At 36.7% G+C, this 19,832-nt stretch overlaps 2 protein-coding genes across 2 annotated transcripts; both read left to right on the forward strand.

The window, feature by feature from the left end:
• Positions 1–848: 848 nt before the first annotated feature.
• On the forward strand, positions 849–6,038 carry LOC132641343 (uncharacterized). The gene is made up of 2 exons (XM_060358289.1): positions 849–1,575; positions 4,525–6,038. Exon 2 carries the CDS (start codon positions 5,226–5,228, stop codon positions 5,904–5,906), a length of 681 nt encoding a protein of 226 aa, XP_060214272.1. The 5' UTR covers positions 849–1,575; positions 4,525–5,225; the 3' UTR covers positions 5,907–6,038.
• Positions 6,039–6,394: 356 nt separating this feature from the next.
• On the forward strand, positions 6,395–7,090 carry LOC132639712 (B1-hordein-like). Its single transcript, XM_060356145.1, has one exon. The coding sequence runs from the start codon at positions 6,395–6,397 to the stop codon at positions 7,088–7,090; it is 696 nt and encodes a 231-aa protein (XP_060212128.1).
• The last annotated feature ends 12,742 nt before the right edge of the window (positions 7,091–19,832 follow it).

A 19,832-nucleotide genomic window follows, 5' to 3' on the forward strand; every position in this document is an offset into this window, starting at 1 on the left:
GAGCAGTGTTGACACCCAATTTTGTCCCACCTTTCTTCCAAAATATTTATTTGCGCTTCTAATATTTTTGAAACTTAAGAACAATTATTTATATTTTTATTACAATTTAGCTTTTATTAATATCGTCGTTTTTCATTATCCAACTATTAGTCATTGGCTATTATCATTATTATTACCGTTATTATTATTATTATTATTATTATTATTATTACTACTACTACTACTACTACTACTACTACTATTATTATTGTTATTATTATTATTATTATTATTATTATTATTATTATTATTATTATTTTCATCGTATTGCCATCACTTAATATTATGATCGTCATGATCACTTTTACATCCCTATTTATCATCTTACGCGAAAACGCATCACATTTATTTTACTACTTACTTTTAGACTTTATAAATGTTATCGCGCAATTATTACGATATCATGTAATTTTATATGAGTACTAATAAATATATTTTTATATTAAGTAATATTTAGCACGCGTTAATATATAATTAGCTAAGGAGTGTTTTTCATCTTAATTTAGAGGCCCAAATAAATATAAGGAAGAAAACATATTAAGTCCAAGATAAATAGACTTCATACTAGCCCAACTCATATAAAATCTAATCCTAATTTGATCAATAATAGCCCAAAGGAGAGCCCAATCCACACAGCTCATTCCATACAACTTTTCCACGTGGATGCCACGCAAGCGCAATAACACACGCCTCACACACCACCTGCGCACGCCTCTCACATGCCTTCCGCATCCCCCACACGTCCCTGCCACGTGTTTCCCTTATATTGGCCAGTTAATTAAAAATACTATTCTACTCCAACCTAACCATCCTAAGTGACCAAAATGACCCTCCCCCATCTGAAACCCTAATCTTTTCCCTAATGCGCCTCTTTTCTAACTTTCTCCATGGCAGAAGATTATTTTGGCACCTTGCCCATTTTGGTCTATTTTCAGCCTTTTCATCAGCCATGTCCAGGGCTTGCACGTCTTAATTCAAGTAAAGCTTTTGCTTTTGGTTTATTTCAGTTCTTGAAAGAGATACTTTCGAAATCTCTGTATGAAAGGGAGTCAAAAATCTCCGGTTCAGACCAAGATTCCTCCATTTCGAGTAAGATTTTAAATCAAATCTTCAATACAAGATAATTCTTGGTGAGTTCGAGCAAAGTTGACTCGCGTTTACCTCTATACTTCCCTTTACGTTTTCCTTTTTTAACAAAGACATATGATTTTGCTCTGCCCAAAAAATCACCACGAGATTGGCCATTTTCTACCGTTTGCAATCTCTATTTTCAAATTCTCGCGCAAAATTCGACCTTGAGAACCCTAGCTCACAGCTATAAATAGGAACCTTTAGCATTCATTGGGAGGGGGGGAAAGAGCCACGATCTCACCTTTACAAAAAAATGACAAGAAATAGCCATATATCACTCCAAACCACTATATTTTACCTTTCTGTTTTTGAGATTCTGGTTAACCTTAAAGCGTTCCAGCTCGTCGGTTTCTTTTGAGCGTGAATCCGGGACCTAAAAGCTCTAGTTTACTGTACCCGAAAAAGGTCAGTAATTCTCATTCCCCCTCTATCTTTATGTATTTTATTTCAGCTTCCATTTCATCTATTGTTTCACATGAATAATTAGTCCCTGTTTAATCTTATTTTTTTTCTCGTATAAAACTATTTGGCTGCTAATTCGAGTTCATATTTAAGAGGCATGACTACTTTATATTTCATTTAAACACTTAACTTTGAATCTATGCGATAACTTGTGAAGCATTTGTTTAGTCTCCACTCGACTAGACCATGAATTTCCTCCTGTTGTCTTTCCTTTTAAGTTGTTTGAGAAAGTAATGTTGTAATAGTAGGTGTAGTCTAGCCTTGTATTATACGATCATATGTCATTGAGATATCTCTCATTTGCTAAGTTGTGGTATGTGTTTGTTGTATTATGCTTTTCCCTCCGGCAGGTGTTATAGAGTTAGAATATGTCCATCCACAAGTTTAATAAGCTCCAACATGTTAAAAAAGAAAATAATAGGTTGTGGTAGAATTTATTATACACTGAAGTATTAATATCTGTTTCTTGAAGTTCTGGTTCAGATTTTTAGTTTCCATTTGGCCAGATGTTCCAAATTTTTAAAGAACTTCCTATTATCTAGTAGCCATGAGATTCTCTTTTGAGAACTGGTTTGCCATGTCTTTTTTAAGTATTAAGAAATAGACATCACTATAGATAAATTTTGGTAGTTAAATTTGGCCCAGATATTGAGTTCCTATGTTAGCTTAGAGAAAGGTAATCTATGCCCTGTTGGTTCCGTGTCCATTTTCCTTGAAAAGGATGTTTAGTGTCTCAAGCTTCAAAACTGTCTTTGCTATAAAATGGTTCTGTCCCTTTCACGTTAAACCAGTTAATGAGTGGCTTGCTTTACTATTTAGTGCGAGAACTGGTTTAGAGAACAAAGTCATGAAGTTGCTACTAAGGCAAGATTTTATACTGCAAATTTCCAGAGATGCCATGGATTGTTTGATAAAATGCTGAATTGGATCAAGAGTCATGTTTTGAATGAGTATATGCCTTCTTGTTTCTGTTTTAGAACTAATTGCCTGAGTGATAGAGTAAATTATTTTTCTTTTTCTTTTGAAAAATATGTCATCTTTAAGTGTTAAGCTTTGATGAGTAATCTCACCTTAATGTATTTGCATTGGCTTCACTTTTCCCTAAAAATAGGAGTGTGTTCTAGCATATATGTCTGATCAAGTACCTTCCTTGTCAAAATTTTTAAACAGAAACCTCAAGCTTCTTACTCATATCTTCTGAAAATTATGTTGATATTCAAAAGTAGTTGTAGTTTGTAGCATTAATTGAAAAAAGGCAGTTTTAAAAGCTCAACTTGAAAATTCGAGCTTAACATGAGTTGCTGGTCCCTTTTATGTGTTTCTACCAGTAATCTTTGAAAATGATTCCTTCTTTCGGTTGAAGTATATTTTCTATTCATCTTGTCCTGATTACTTGAATTAGTTGGATTTACTACTTTTTTGAATCGAAATTAAAAAAAAAAAATTGCTAAAGACATAGAAATTTCAAGCTCTTTGTCGCTTGTCTTAATGTGCTATGGGATTGGAAAGAATGTTGCCATGTATGTTTAAGTTTAAAATGCCTTTCATGCTCCAGCATTTCTACAAATTATGATACTGATATCTAAGATGTTTAGAGTAATTCCTCACTGTGTTATAAAATGAGTACCTTTTTCATTTCGTAAAAGTACTTTCTAGTAAAACATTATTTTTTTTATTGCAAACGAATGTCTTCAATGCTCTTTCTAATACATTCAAAATCGGGTTTTATCTAATTTGAACTTCTTTTGGGAATGAACTTTACATTAACCTCTTTTGGGATTTTATTGTTAAATTAAGTGCTTTACATGTTGGCATTATCCTTTTAAGCTAATCTGCACCTAGTTATTATAGATAGTATTTTTTTTAAAAATCGTTTAGTGGTATATTTTAATTTTTTTTAATTAACCTATGTTTGGTCGGTAACCGTATTTAATGGATTCTAATGGATGCTTAACACCTTCCCATTAGGATATTTAGAACCCTCACTTAGAATTTATTAGGCTCGTAAGACCTTGAAAAATGGAGTTTAGTTTAGCTTTATCTTAGTTAATAATTAGGTGTCCTAATTCACCATTAAAATAATTAGGTGGCGACTCCTTAAGTTAAATAATTAGGAATCACCAATATGTTGTACTTTGCTTTGACTCGGTTAAAATGAATTATAACAGTTTGGCAACTCTGCTGGAGACTATCTAGGTTCTTAACCATAACAAACATAGGTTAATTAAGTTATTGTGCCTTAGTTGTTCTTCTTATGTGTTTTATGAAAAAACAAAAGAAGTGATTTTTTCAATTTATTTCTTTATTTGCTTTAACTATTTCTTTTATGTGATAATTTTTGTTATTTACTTTAACTATTTCTTTTGTGTGATAATTTTTGTTATTTACTTTAACTATCTCTGTTATGTGAATTCTTGTAATTACGTGTTATTGCATTATTTAAAAACTGTCATTCCGTTCATATTTCCTCTAATTTCGGAAAATTCAAACTATCTCACGTGCACGCGAGGTGTGTTTTGCGCACCCGCAAATTTCTTTCAAAATCCCAAAATTTAGGAGAGTTGGCATATGCGCGGGGTGTCCGAATTTTCGGTGACCGCGTAGCGTTCTCACTCGAGTAGTCCGCTTGGGAACCTTGTATCTAGTAAGCCAAATCTTAGAAGACTTAGGATAGCGTTATGCCACCAATTCCATCTAAGTCATGCATGCATAAACCTTAGGTGGGTCGGTCCTTGGTATCGACTCCACAATTAGGAAGCCCACCAAATTGTCGACGGGTTTCATAACCCAACGACCAATAAGCATATTATGTGTAACGTGATAATGATAGAAGGATCCAAGCCTAACCATGACATGTCGAGTTTGGAAATCATTTCTTTTTCTTTTTTGTAGGATGGATTTCGTCTCCCAGATTCCCAAGATTAAGATGGTCAGTGGCGTTCCAAGCAAGCTGAGGATATGGTGAGAAGATTTGGACCTTGGTAGTAGACTGGCTGTTACGAGGAGGTTGAGGTTCCTCACTTCACTGTTCCAGATCACTCCCAATAAACATGTGATTAGAGCATTACTTTAATTTTGGGATCCAAATCGAGTTGTTTTCAAATTTAAGGACTTTGAACTCACTCACATTGGAAGAAATCAGTTATTTCACTAATTTGAAATATCAAAGGAGAGGTCAGATTATCCCACACAGTCGATCAGGGAAGAAATTTCTCCGCTACTTAGGGTTGAAGAACACTAAAAAACTCCGATGCTTCGAGAATAATTGGTTCTCTTTGGATTACTTGTATGAGAGGTACAGTCGTCAAGATGGTCACAAGCTGTTCAAGAAGGAATTCTCATGCACTCTCGCCCATTGGCAAGTTAGACGTCCCATTGTCTTTGTTGTTGCCTTACTTGGGACTTTGGTATTCCCACGTGAATATGGGAGGATCAGTACTTGCATATGTTTCGTGGCTCGAGCACTTTTTGAAGGAATTAACGGCGCGCAACTCACCTTGGTTCCCATGATTTTAGCAGAAATACTTTGAGCTTTAGGAAAGTGTAAAAGAGGTGAAACAAATTTCTTTGAGGGTTGCAATCTTCTCCTACAGATGTGGGCAATGAAACATTTTTACCAACGTCCGAATATGGCAGACATATGTTTCAGTGAATCAAACAAAATTGATAGTTTTTATGAAAGAATGAAACTGTTTGTATCTCCAGTTGGCACTAATGATTGGTACGAGTTCTTGATTTCCCGCACTGGCGGCCAAATCCAGTGGAAATACCCCTTGCTATCACGTACCACGGCCTACATAAGAGGTATGAGACTTTACTTTATCGAGCTTACTGGGTTGAAAGGACTCCAGCCATACGCTCCAGTACGCGTACTTCGACAGTTCGGTATAGATCAAGTAATACCTCTCCAAGCTAATATGAGTGGTTTTGAAATCCTCTTTGGGTCAAATTTTAGTGTTTCTAGAGCTGGCCAGATTCTTGATGAATGGGATAACATTAATCCAATAAGTATTGGTGTTGGACCGGCAGAAGGTATTCCAGAATATTATGCGTGGCTTCAGGAAGACTATGGTAACATAAATCCTAGCCCAGCAGGTGAAGCAGGCTTCGAGGATATTGGGAAGACAATTTGGAAAAGACATTCTCGCTTGGGGACCATGGTTATCACTCCCGAGATGTGGGCTCAGATGGCTAATATAATGCAGTATTTGGAGAATGCGGGAGCAGGGCCTAGCAATGATGGGGCATCGTTTTCATTTTCGCCGCCAGCGTGATCAACTGCAAAAGATCTAGGCCAAGTCTTAGGATTGTTTTACATTATGTCATCTTTTATGTATTCCAGTTTATTGTCTCATCAATGTACTCGCTTTTGTTATTTCAATGAAACTTGGCTTTTTATTTCCAAACTAAGTGTCTCAATTTAATGGCTTAGATCACTCTATCATAATCTCGAATATTTGGCGTTAGGCCTACCTGTTGCACAAAAAAGGTCCCCTGCATAATAGGCTGCGCTATGATTGCTAGATTTCTCTTTTATTATGTGATTTGTTGCTATGTAATATATGTTTCTTTCAACATTATTTGTCAGATGTTAATATTGTTTTATTAAAGTAGTAATCATTCACACTATACTAACGTAGTTTTCTTCATTTTTGAAGGTTTTCTTTTATTTTGGTTATTTACCCAAAGGTTGATTTGTGTTGATTGCGAACTGGCGGATCACCCATACTTCACAAGATCAAAAGCACGAGCATCCAACAATATGAATGATTCAGGTGGATCTGAACAGAATGGCTTGGGACTTATCACCGTTCCGAAAGACGAACCTGAGGCTTCGGAGGGAAGGAATGCGGATGAACTCATCGCCCAATTGATGCAACAAATGGCCAACATGCAAAGTGAAACTAAGCGATTTCGAAATCTCACCAACTTGTCCATTACCTTCAACACTCCTTCTCATGAACAGAGAACAAGTGCGACAATCCCACTATCCTTTTCGCCTGTTGACTCGCCTGCACCTCAACCATTTCCTTCAAACCCTCTACTACGCACAATCAATCCAAGCACTACTAATTCGTCCCCCATCCCACAACAAACCATCTCACAACACTCTAATCCACAACAAGCCATCCCACAACCAACTAACCTACAACAAGCCATCCCGCAACAAAATAACCCGCAGCAAGCCAACCCACAACAATTTAACTTTCAACAAGCCAATCCGTTACCCTTCACTACTCCATATGTTCCTCAGCCTTCAGTTGTCCAAACTATCCCACTCAACCAGACCACTCTACCTACCCAAAGCTACCAAGCAACCCAACACGTACCGTTAGCACACGTCGATAACTATAACATGCAGTATGTGCCACCAGTATATGTAGCGGAAGCTCAACCTTTCACTACCCCATTACAAACCATGCCACATCCAGAAGTCGATCCTTATGAGGAGATATAAGGGGAAACAAGGGCAAAAACGAACGAGAATGTTGCCAAGGAGATTCGTATCCCACAAAGGATGTGAAGGACTTGAATACGAGGATCTTTGTATTCATCCCGATATTGAGTTTCCTGTCGGATATAAGATGCCAAAATTCGATATGTTTGATGGAAAAGGAAACCCTCGGGCTCATATGAGGTCGTACTGTGATAAGCTTGTTGGAGTAGGGAAAGATCAAGCCATTAGGATGAAGCTGTTTATAAGGAGCTTGACATGAGAAGCACTCAACTGATACATATGCCAAGATCTGCAGAAATGGCGTAGTTGGGGAGAGATGCTCAAGAATTCATGGATAGGTTCAGGTTTAACAATGAGACTGTCCCAGACAGATTCTATTTGTTGAAGTTAGAAAGGAAGTCAACAGAAACTTTCAAATAATATGCTATGCGTTGGAGAGTAGAAGCCGCGAAAGTCCAGCTCCCGATGGCGGAAAGTGAGATGACGACGCTCTTTGTACAATCTCTAAAAGATGCAACATACTGTGGAAGGCTGATAAGTGTCATCGGGCAAAAATTTTCTGAAGTAGTTAGGATGAGAGATTTCATAGAAGAAGGTATCAAGATGGGAAGAATCACAAATTTGGCAGCCTTGCAAGCAACAAGTAAGGAAATCCAATCAGATTCAATTGGGGGAGCAGCTAAGAAGAAGAAGGACAGAGTGTCTGCGGTCATGCCCATCCAGGAACGTAGACCAAACCAGATGTTAAACTACCAATGCCCTTCATCCCAGCCTTCATATTATAGCCAATACGCCCAAGTCCCTCAGCCTTATTACCAACCTCCACCCGCTCCCTATCCTGTTTATCATACCCAGCCAACATATTACCCATCTTGAGCACCTGCCTATCAAAGCCCATCACAATACCAACCAACCTACCTGCCTCAACCCCAATACCAACCACAAAACCATCCACAAAATGCACCCAGACCTCGCCCAAACTTTGAAAGAAAGCCAACCAAAACTTATACACCACTAGCCGAACCTTTAGCACAATTATACGAAAGGTTGAGAACCGCAGAGATACTCCAACCGATTCAGGGAATAGTTCCTAACCCCCTTCCAGGATGGTATGATGGGACTAAGAATTGTATATATCACTCAGGAGTTGCCGTTCATGACACTGAAAATTGCCTTACTCTGAAAGACAAAATCGAGGCATTGATTAAAGAAGGAGTCATTCAGCTCAAAAGAGCTCCCCCAAATATAAATAACAACCCTCTACCCAATAATGGTGATACAAATGTGAATATGATCACCATTGATGAAGACTGTAACTTGGAAGGGACTATTGTACCGGTCAAAAAAGAGGAAAATGTTGAATCATCAGCCTTTATTGCTCCCGTAATTACAGTCCAAATGAGGGCACCGATTGAAGTGGAGGTGCTCACTCCAAGGCCTAGGATCACAGCCTTACTTGCTCAGGCACCTTCTTTCAACACCAAAGTAGTTCTTTGGAATTATTCATCTGATGAAAGGAACAAAAAAAAGGAAAAATTAGTTGTAGAAACTGTTGCTGCTGGAATAACAAGATCTGGGCGGCGTTATGCCCCCGATGAGGTAGCACGAAGAGCACTGAATAAGGAAAACAACCAAAAGAAGGTTGTGACCGAGGCTGAAGTAGAAGAATTCTGGAGGAAAATGCCAACTAAGGAATATTCTATCGTAGAACAACTAAAGAAAACACCAGCCAAAATTTCTTTATTGTCATTATTGATGAATTCTAAAACTCACAGGCGCGCTTTAGTGAAGGTACTAAATGAAGCTTATGTTCCAGCTGAGACCTCTAGCGAGAAATTTTCAGCCATGGTTGGAGAAGTCCTCGAAGCCCACAAAGTCTCTTTTCATGACGATGAGTTGCCACCTGAAGGTTTGGGGCACAAGGCATTGAACAATACAGTCAAATGTAGGGATAAATTCATTTCTAAAGTGTTGATTGATAGGGGTTCAGCTGTTAACACAATGTCCTGTCATTACTCTCCGAGCTTTAGGAATTGATATCGGGAAACTTCGTGACAGTCACGTGAGGGTTAAAGGTTTTGATAGAGCTCAAAGGGGTGTCATAGGGGAAATTGACTTAGCGCTGGAAATTGGACCCGTGGAGTTCATGGTGGAATTCCAAGTGATGGATATATCTGCTAGTTACAACTTGCTGATAGGAAGGCCGTGGATCCATATGGCTGGTGCAATCCCTTCTTACCTTGCATCAAAATTTGAAATTTGTCTGGAATCATCAGGAAATTGTGATCCATAGTGAAGGCAACAATTCGATTTATCCTGAAAACTCAATTCCCGTTATTGAAAGCGTAGAAAGGCTAGATGGATCTGTTTTCCATATTAAGGAAATTATGTGTACTACTTAAGCTGAAAGCGTAAAATTGTCACGTGTGCTTATGATGGTGGCTTGGGAAATGTTGAAGAATGGTTTTAAGCCTGGTCGAGGTCTCGGAGTGAACTTGGATGTAATAGTAGAGCCAATTCAATTACCTGGTCAGAAGGATACTTTTGGTCTTGGATACGAGCCCACTCTTGAAGAAATCTCATTGGCTAGTCTAAAAAAAAAAGGTGATATTCCCTTGCCAAAGCCTGTCCCTCTCCTAAATCAGTTATTTTTCAAGGCGTCTGTCACCCAAGTATCAGAGGAAATCGCTGAAGACAACCTCGTAGAGGTCTCAAGAACCTATGCATTGTCGAGGAAGAAGTTGAATGCAATGTGATTCTGGATGATTGCATTTAAACTCCAACTATCTGGGATGCTGAGCCTGGAGATGCTTTAAACAATTGGACTTGTACCCTATCCCCGGTTCTCCGGGAGTCTTGGTAGATGATTGTATTAGTATTTAATAAAACAACGCGATTCAAAATTGAGGCCTGAATCGTGTTTATACTTTTGTTGTGTTTTGCCTCCATTTTTTGGAAGCTTAAATGCCAAATCCAAACTATGCTTTTCTATTTTTAATTTCGTCTTCGTTTAATTAATTTCTCTTTTCTTTTTCAGCAATCAAACTAGTAAATCTGCTGATACTGTGAATGTGACACGTAATGAAACAAGCGAACCTATCCTAAATGCCGAACAAGACTCTGAAGAATATGAAGAGGACATGTAACCTGAAGAGTTAACTAAAGATTTTGAAAATTTCGAGAATAAGCCAAAACCAAATTTGGATGAAACAGAGACCATAAACTTGGGAGATTCAGAAACATTGAGGGAAACAAGAATTAGCGTCCATTTAACTCCGTCACAAAGGGAAGAATTGATCAGCCTCTTAAGACAATATATAGACGTGTTTGCTTGGTCTTACGATGATATAGCGGGTCTAAGCACGGACATTGTTTCACATAAGTAGCATATTGATCCATCTTGTCCTACAGTGAAACAAAAGAAAAGAAATATTAAACCGGATTTGAGTTTAAAAGTCAAGGAAGAAGTCTCCAAGCAATTTAATGCAAAGGTCATTCGAGCTACAAGGTATCCCACTTGGCTAGCCAATATCGTGCCTGTACCAAAGAAGGATGGCAAAGTCAGGGTATGCATGGATTATCGGGATCTCAACAAGGCTAGCTCGAAGGATGATTTTCCCCAGCCGAATATTCACATTCTTATTGATAACTGTGCGAAGCATAAGCTGTAGTCATTCCTTGATTGTTTCGCAGGCTACCACCAAATCCTGATGGATGGAGAAGATGCAGAGAAAACGGCGTTCATCACACCTTGGGGAGTATACTATTATTGAGTGATGCCTTTTTGACTCAAGAACGCAGGTGCCACCTATATGAGAGACATGACTACCATTTTTCATGACATGATCCATAAGGAGATTGAAGTCTATGTGGACGATATCATCATCAAGTCGCGAAAGAGTTCGGATCACTTGACGGATTTGAAGAAGTTCTTTGACAGGTTAAGGCGATACAATTTGAAATTAAATCCCGCAAAGTGTGCATTTGGTGTTCCTGCTGGGAAGCTGTTAGGTTTTATTGTGAGTAGAAGGGGCATAAAATTGGATCCTTCGAAGATAAAGGCTATTCAAGACTTGCCTGCCCCGAAAAGTCGAAAGGACGTGATGAGTTTCCTCGGTCGGCTCAACTACATTAGTCGGTTCATAACACAATCGACAGTAATATGTGAGCCAATAATCAAGTTATTGAAGAAAGATGCTGCTACCAAATGGACGGAAGATTGCCAACGAGCTTTTGATAGAATCAAAGAGTATTTGTCTAATCTGCCTGTTTTGGTGCCTCCAGAAGCCGAAAAACCTTTGTTATTATATTTGTCTGTGTCAGCGAATGCATTTGGATGCGTGTTGTGACAACACGATAAAACGGGAAAGAAGGAGCAAGCAATATACTATTTGAGCAAGAAGTTCACGCCTTATAAGGCCCGATATACTTTGTTGGAACGCATCTGTTGTGCCTTGACTTGGGTTGCACAAAAGTTGAGACATTACCAGTCTGCACATACTATTTATCTCATCTCAAGAATGGATCCACTCAAGTATATCTTTCAGAAGCCTATGCCTACTGAGAAGTTAGCTAAATGGCAAATTTTTCTAAGTGAGTTTAATATTGTATATGTTACCCAAAAGGCTGTCAAAGGGCAGGCAATAGCGGATCATCTTACTGAAAATACCGTAGATGAAGAATACATGCCCCTTAAGACTTATTTTCCGGATGAAGAAGTGTTGTTTGTCGGAGAAGATATCTCAAAGGAATATCGAGGGTGGAGAATGTTCTTTGATGGGGCTGCAAACTCCAAAGGAGTTGGCATTGGAACAGTTTTAGTTTCGGAGTCAGGCTAGCATTATTCAATTTCAGCAAAACTCAGGTTTCCGTGCACTAATAATATGGCAGAGTATGAGGCTTGTATTCTTGGACTCAGAATGGCCGTTGATATGAACGTACAAGAATTGTTGGTTATGGGTGATTCTGACTTATTAGTTCATCAAGTACAAGGCGAATGGACCACTAAGAACGTGAAGATACTTCCGTACCTGCATTGTGTGAAAGATTTATGTAAAATATTTATCAAAGTGGAATTCAAACATGTCCCAAGGGCTCAAAATGAGTTCGCTGATGCTTTAGCAACCTTGTCCTCTATGATTCTGCACCCGGACAAGAATTACATAGATCCTATCAAGGTGAATGTACTAGATCAGCAAGCCTATTGTTTCCATGTAGATGAAGAACCTGATGGAGAACCTTGGTACTATGACATTAAGAAGTATCTCAAGGAAGGAGACTATCCAGAAGGCATAACCAGTGTTCAGAAGAGAACACTTCGAAGATTAGAAAACCACTTTTTCCTAAATGGAGAAATCCTTTATAGGACGACTCCAGATGTAGGATTGTTAAGGTGTGTTGATGCCAAAGAGGCGGTCAAGACGATTGAAGAAGTACATGGCGGTACATGCGGGTCTCATATGAATGGTTTCACTCTAGCTAAGAAAATTCTACGAGCTGGCTATTTCTGGATGACTATGGAAACAGACTGCATTCGTTTTGTGCAAAAATGTCGCTAATGTCAGATTCATGGTGATTTGATTCGAGTCCCACCAAATTAGTTGAATGTGACGAGTTCTCCTTGGCCATTTGTGGCTTGGGGCATGGATGTCATTGGTCCTATCGAGCCGGCCGCGTTAAATGGATATAGGTTCATTTTGGTAGCCATCGACTACTTCACAAAATGGGTAGAAGCACCTTCGCACAAGTCAGTGACGAAGAAGGTAGTGGTAGACTTTGTTCGCAATAACATCATTTGTCGATTTGGAATCCCTGAGTCAATCATAACAGATAATGGAACTAATCTTAATAGTGGTCTGATGCGTGAGATTTGTGAAACATTTAAGATTACTCACCGCAATTCCACCCCATACAGACCTCAGATGAATGGAGTAGTGGAAGCAGCCAACAAAAACATCAAGAGAATATTGCGGAAGATGATTGATAATTACAGACATTGGCACGAAAAATTGCCATTAGCCCTTCTCGGTTGGTAAGGACTTCAACTGGGGCAACGCCTTATCTCTTGGTCTATGGAACAGAGGCTGTGTTACCTGCAGAGGTAGAGATACCATCTTTGAGAATTATCCAAGAAGCTGAGTTGAGTGATGCCAAGTGGATACAAAATCGATATGAACAATTGATGCTCATTGATGAAAAGAGGATGAATGCAGTTTATCATGGACAACTTTATCAGAACAGAAAAGCTTTCAACAAAAAGGTAAGACCGAGACAATTCAAACCGGGGCAAATGGTGTTGAAGCGCATATTCCCACACCAAAATGAAGCTAAGGGAAAATTTGCACCTAACTGGCAAGGGCCTTACATGGTTCACCGAGTACTGACTGGAGGAGCACTAATTCTAGCAGAAATAGCTGGCGAAGTGTGGCCGAAAGCTATCAATGCAGATGCCATCAAGAGATATTACCTTTAGGAGCTTTTCGTTTATTTTATATGTAATATCTTGTAATGTCTTTCTATGTAATGAAAACTACGTTTCCTCGGTGGGATACATAAGAAACCTATATCAGGTTTGGTCTTTTTAAGATAGAAATTTCTAAAATTTCCATTTGCTTGTAATATGAACTACGTCTGACCTGATTCCCGTGGTGGGATACGTTGGCGGCCTACATAGGCTTCGGTCACATTATTAGAAAACCTCAATTTTATTTTGCCTTGTATGTTTTGAACTACGCTTGACCTGATTCCCTTGGCGGGATACGTAGGCAGCCTATATAAGGCTCGGTCTCATCATGTTAAAAGAAACTGGGACAATTTTTAAGGGCATCGTTGCAAAACGACATCGAGAGACGTGAAAGAGTATATGATCAGCAGAGTCATCAGACAAAGGAAGGACTTTGGAGAAAGGACGTTCGCTTTGTTTCACAACGTGTCACGGTTCAAAGTTCGGCAGAAATTATTTATCGCTATATACATATTTACCATAAATTTATGCATATTTCCTTTTGAAATAATATGATTGTTAATCAAATAGTTTTATTAGTTGGCCAAGTCTTAGAAATTGGCGGAGGTTACAAGTCCAAACAAAGCTGGAAGCACGAAGCATCAAGAACTGGATCTTCAAAGTCAACGCGAATCAATCACCCCCAAAACTTACAAATTTTCTTTGAGTGCAGGTTTTAAAAATTGCGAAAACTGGAAATCTGTAATGTTTACAGCCTTGCAAGGACTACGCGTCAAACGGCTTGAGTTTTCTTATAACATTTAGGAGAAATTATGCCTCTCAAGTGTCAATGATTCTCAAAATTTACGATAAATTAATGCTTAAGTCTTACAAAGATTTTCAAATGTATCGATGCACAAATATTTTCTACTGCTTTCAAATGCTCCGCATAAATGCTTTCAAATGCACTGCACATGCATCGCACTACTGCTTTCAAATGTTCTGCATAAATGCTTTCGAACACACTGCACATGAATCGCACTACTGCTTTCAAATGTTCTGCATAAATGCTTTCAAATGCATTGGACCGCATAGCACTACCGCTTTCAAATGCACTGCCCATGCATTGCACCACTGCTTTCAAATGCTCTGCATAAATGCTTTCAAATGCACTGCACATGTATTGCAATACTGCTTTCAAATGCACTGCACATGCATTGCACAATTTCTTTCAAATTCTTTTCATGCCTGGTTTAAGAAACACTGCACACGCACTGCACAAATGCTTTCAACCGCTTCGCGTAAATGCTTTCAAACACACATGCACTGCACAAATGCTTTAAAATTCACTGCATAAATGCTTTACACCATGAGTCATGTTGGTTTGAAAAACCTCATTTTCATCAATCATTGGGTTTTAAAGAAAAACCTCATTATGCCGGCTTAGAAAGCCTCATTTTCACAAGTCATTCGGCTTAAATAACCTCATCTTCATATCCAGTTTGAGGCCTCGTTTTCATTAATCATCGCTAAAGGCATCATTCTCATGAATCATCGGCCTAGAACCTTATTTGCATTAGCCTTAGCTAAGCCCATCATTTTATTAAATCATTGCAGCTCACATGGCCTCATTCTCATAAGTTAACACTTGAGATGTGTCGTTTTCATGTGTTTATTTTACATCGCTTTACCTTCAATATTTATTTATTAACTTTTTATCTAGCTCAAGTTTCGCAGGAGTTTTAGCACAACGTGAAACTATTTCTTCGACAGTAAACTGGGGAATTTGTTGGGAAGGGTAATCAGACTTCCTGACAAAGGTCAAGGGTCTACCTCGAACGCTCGTCTCTACTCCCAAATATTCTGCTTAACCCGATCATCGAGTTCACACGTATTCATATTTCAGAATTCTCAAGTTAGATATATGTCCTCAAATCATAATACCCAGTGTCATCATAATCCAACACTAGGGTAATATTTTTAAAAGATTTGCACCAGTCATTGATTGCTTATTCGCAGGTGTCGTAGCTTCCTAGAACTACACATGGCCTGATTCTCGTGCAACCCAAGATATGTAGGCAACTCAGAGACCGGAGTTCAGCTACAATTCTCTTAAATTTTCTTTATCCGTATAGTCTCCCAAATTCTTTTAGTCGGGACAAAATAGGCTATTAAGTCAACGTCTTTGCCCGAAAATTCTTTCATCATTACCGGTCAAAGAGGGACAAGCAGGTGTATTCCTCCTTCACTGCTAACAATTTTTGTAATATCTCTTTTTCGTAATATCTTTCTCCCTTTACGATTATGATAAACCCTCCTCGTCTTTAAAATTTCTCATTGTTGCGTCGTCATCTTCAGAACTTATTTGCAATTTTATGTGTTGATTTTTTTTTTTTTTGAGTTTCGAGTAACCTTCGAAACACGTATGAGAATGAGTAAAAAGTCTTTGGTAAAGAAAAAGAGTTATGTTGAAGGGTTAAATCACACTAGTGAATTAGTCTGCGCTTCACGCAGATATAAAAGAAACAATGTAGTTGAAATAGAAAACATTAAAAAATTATTCATATATATATACATACAAAAATTAATTGAATGTATTGAAATATTATAAAGATATATGATTTTTATTATAATTAATGCTCAAGTGAACTGCATTTCTCATTATCAAATTTTAATTGAAATGAAAGAAACAGAATTTAAAAGGAAAAATTTTCACCTTCAAATTCGTGTGTTTGTTTGGGTAGTAACTTTTAATACATGATTTTCTTTATGTAATATCTATAAATTTGTATATAGCGTATTTAATTATTTCATTCATTAGATGTTGTTCTTCTGTAACTTCTTTCTATTTATATAAATAAAAAGAAAAAGTGAAATCATGAAAAATAATAACTAAAAGCGGGACGGGAAAAGCAAAAAAAAAAAAAAGAGAAAGAAAAACAGCAACACAAGTTGTGATATTTGTTCATTAAATTACACTTTCTTTTTCAATTTTTTCTTTCATTTTGGAAAATAAAATATTTTCTTTCATAATTTTTCTAATTCATTTTAAGGAATAAATTGCGGTACAAGTTGCGGACTTATGATATCTGTTTTGCATTTTCTTTAATCAAATTCTTTCAAAATTTCATTTTGTTGTTTTTCTTTTTCTTTTATTTTCTATTCTTTAATTCCATCTACATGCACCGACTGTCTTTTAAAAAAACAATCTCCATCTCAATTCATGATACCCCCATGTAAGCTTATTACTAACCAAGCATATATCTTCAAGGAAAACAAATTACTAACCTCTTCGTAGTATTATGCACTTCAATATGAAGAATCCAACATAATGGCCTTCACAAATTATAGGACAAAAGAAAAGTCAACATGAAGCAAATTAGTCATATAAGGAAAGTGAGACAAAAATTAATTATTTTTGCATTATAGAAAATGTGAAAGATAAAGTATAATTCATAAAGTAAGAAAGCAAATTCGATAGTAATCCATGCACTAGCTTTTACCGGTGCAACAAATTGATACTCTATAAGGTAGAGCCTAATTTTCTTTGATCAGGAATATCTTCAACATGAGTAACTAAAAAGGCCAAGAATCGGCCAATATGCATACAACAAATGTGAATTACAGTACCACCTCCATTTGGTTCAAACAGACTTCCCTTACAATCTACATATTTATGTAGGTATTCATGGAGGAACGCAATAAATTACCATAAACTTACACATTTAAATTTGGGGGTTATGGACCTAAAAGGAATAGGAGTTATGGAGACTATTAAAAATATAGATTAGGAAGATAAAGAGGTATAAGTTATGAAAGTGAAACTTCAATATCCATAAGTGAATAGGAAAGGGAAAAAAACGATTAATATGTTTCTTGTCTTAAGAGAGGAGAATTTATAAAAGTAATTTTAGGAGATTTGACTGTGTACGGGATGCGGAAGTTCAAGGTTCTAATTAAAGTTTGCAAGATCAATTTTCCCCCTAATTTATTTTACAGGAGAAAAAGAAAAGGTAAAGTTTTAGCAACTGAAAAGATTGGGAATATGATGGTAATGATAAAAGTGTTTGGACTGATTCAGCCAAAACAATTACTTGGCCATTGCTGCAAAGATTTATTATAAAGATCTATCATTCACTGCTGCAACATGACTTTATTGCTATATTTACCTAGGAGGCCTTTTTTTGATTCATTAGTTAGTAGAAAATGGAGAAAAAATGCAAAAAAAAAAAAAAAAAAACACAAAAAAACACAAAAAAGATAAATAGCAATACTGGTCATAGAGAGGTGTCATATCACTTTATTTATGCCTAGCTTTATATTATATATAGATTGTTATACTGCATATATAATATTACTAAAAAGTACAGATTAAACTTGGAACAATAGATTTGAGAGTTTGGTACTACAATTGAGGTTTGAAGTTTCATGTACAACATAAGAACTTCAAACTGTGATATAATGTGAAGTTTTTAGTAAGTGGTCCGTGAGGTGCACATACCCTTGGAGTAAGTACATGTGCCCATTTAATTTGCGAAGATTATCACATACTTTATTTTCTTTATCCTCTGAGGTTTCGTTGCATTTTCATGGGAAAAAGAGGGAATAAATAATACTCCTAACTAGGGGTGTTCAAATGAGACCGAAAACCCAATCCGAACCGGTAAACCGAGTCAAACCGACTTAATAAACCGAAAACCAGCTTGGTTTGACTTGATTTGGTTTTAAATTTTAAAAAACCGATAACATTTGGTTTGGTTTGGCGTTAAACCAAAACAACCTGAACCAAAACCGAACCAAACGATAGATACATACACACACACACACACACATATATATATTGGCTCATTCCAAGTCCAATACAAATTCAAATAATTAGAAAGAAAAGTGTAGCCCATTTAAGTTTAAGATAAAATAAAAAGAAATTTGCTAAAGGTAACATAGAATTTCGCCTTATTCAGTTTTACAGTTCCTTCATTTACATGCCATCTGAATTACTACTAATAAGCTAGCATTTTATCCGTAATAAATTTAGGGGAGAAAATGGCAATAGGAATTTAAAAAGATTTGGTAGATGACTTTGTCGTTCTGTTTATCATTTTCCGTTTTAACTTCTGTGCTTTCTTCTCAATGCTTCATAAACACAATGAGTCTAGATAACAAAAGTTCCTGAGGGGCAGCGTAATATCAAAAGGCTATATGTAGGAAGGTAACTAGAATCATGAAATGTAGATGTTATGTTTCTGTAATTCCTATACCCAAGCCGTAGGTCTATACCTAAATAAAGTTAATGAATTAATTAAGAAGATTCTTAGATTTGAATGGATCACGGTCAAAGTCGTATTTAGTTACCATTTGATTCAAAGGTTCTTTGTATTAATACATTCTTAAAATCCGAAAAAAAACCGCAAAAACCGAACCAAACTGATAAAACCGAAACTGATAGAATTTATACTATGATGGCTTGGTTTGGTTTGAATGTTAGAAAAAACCGACTTAATTGGTTTGGTTTGGTTTTAATCAAAAACCGAGTCAAATTGGACCATAAACACCCCTACTCCTAACAAATAAAGTTAGGTCAGTAAGTAAACTTTAGACTTGTCTGAAAGTATGAGCTATTGAAGGTGAAGTTTAGACTTGATGATTGAAAGTTTAAGGTACTACAGCTAAAGTTCAGATCTAATGTCTTCTTCTTATTTTGTGTATATCACTATATATCAATGTCAATTCTGTGTATATCAACGTATCTTTATCATATAAATGATAAACAACTCATGGCATCTAGTATCTACATTATATACAATGTAGCAATGACGTTTTTAGAGTCCGGAGCCAAAATGACTTATTTTTGCAGCCATTAGACCAAAATAGACTGCATTTTTTTTTTTATACCACAATGGGTATTTCGTTGGTTATCCAACGAAATACCCACACAATGCACTGTTCATAGCCGGAATTTTTTGTTTTGCATTTCGTGAGTAATCAACGAAATGCAACAATTTTTTTTTTTTTTTGTATTTCGTGAATTAATCAACAAATATGAACGAAACTGATTTTTTTTTTTTTTTGCATTTCGTGAATTAATCAACGAAATATGTTTTTTTTTTTTTTGCATTTCGTGTATTTGTTTTTAATCCCGTTCATATAAACACGAAATTGGAAAATATATATATATATATATATATATTTTTTTTTGCATTTCGTTGGTATATCTACGAAATAGTAATTTTTTTTAATTTCGTTTATTAAAAATACGAAATATGAAAATAATTTTTTTTTGTATTTTTGTATTTCATTTAT

The sequence above is a fragment of the Lycium barbarum genome, chromosome 5 (assembly GCF_019175385.1).
Source record: "Lycium barbarum isolate Lr01 chromosome 5, ASM1917538v2, whole genome shotgun sequence".
Classification (NCBI taxonomy): domain Eukaryota; kingdom Viridiplantae; phylum Streptophyta; class Magnoliopsida; order Solanales; family Solanaceae; genus Lycium; species Lycium barbarum.

Bases quoted from the DNA above. Each gene is read 5' to 3' on its own strand.
- LOC132641343 (XM_060358289.1), top strand. From the start codon at position 5,226: ATGTGGGCAATGAAACATTTTTACCAACGTCCGAATATGGCAGACATA.
- LOC132639712 (XM_060356145.1), top strand. From the start codon at position 6,395: ATGAATGATTCAGGTGGATCTGAACAGAATGGCTTGGGACTTATCACC.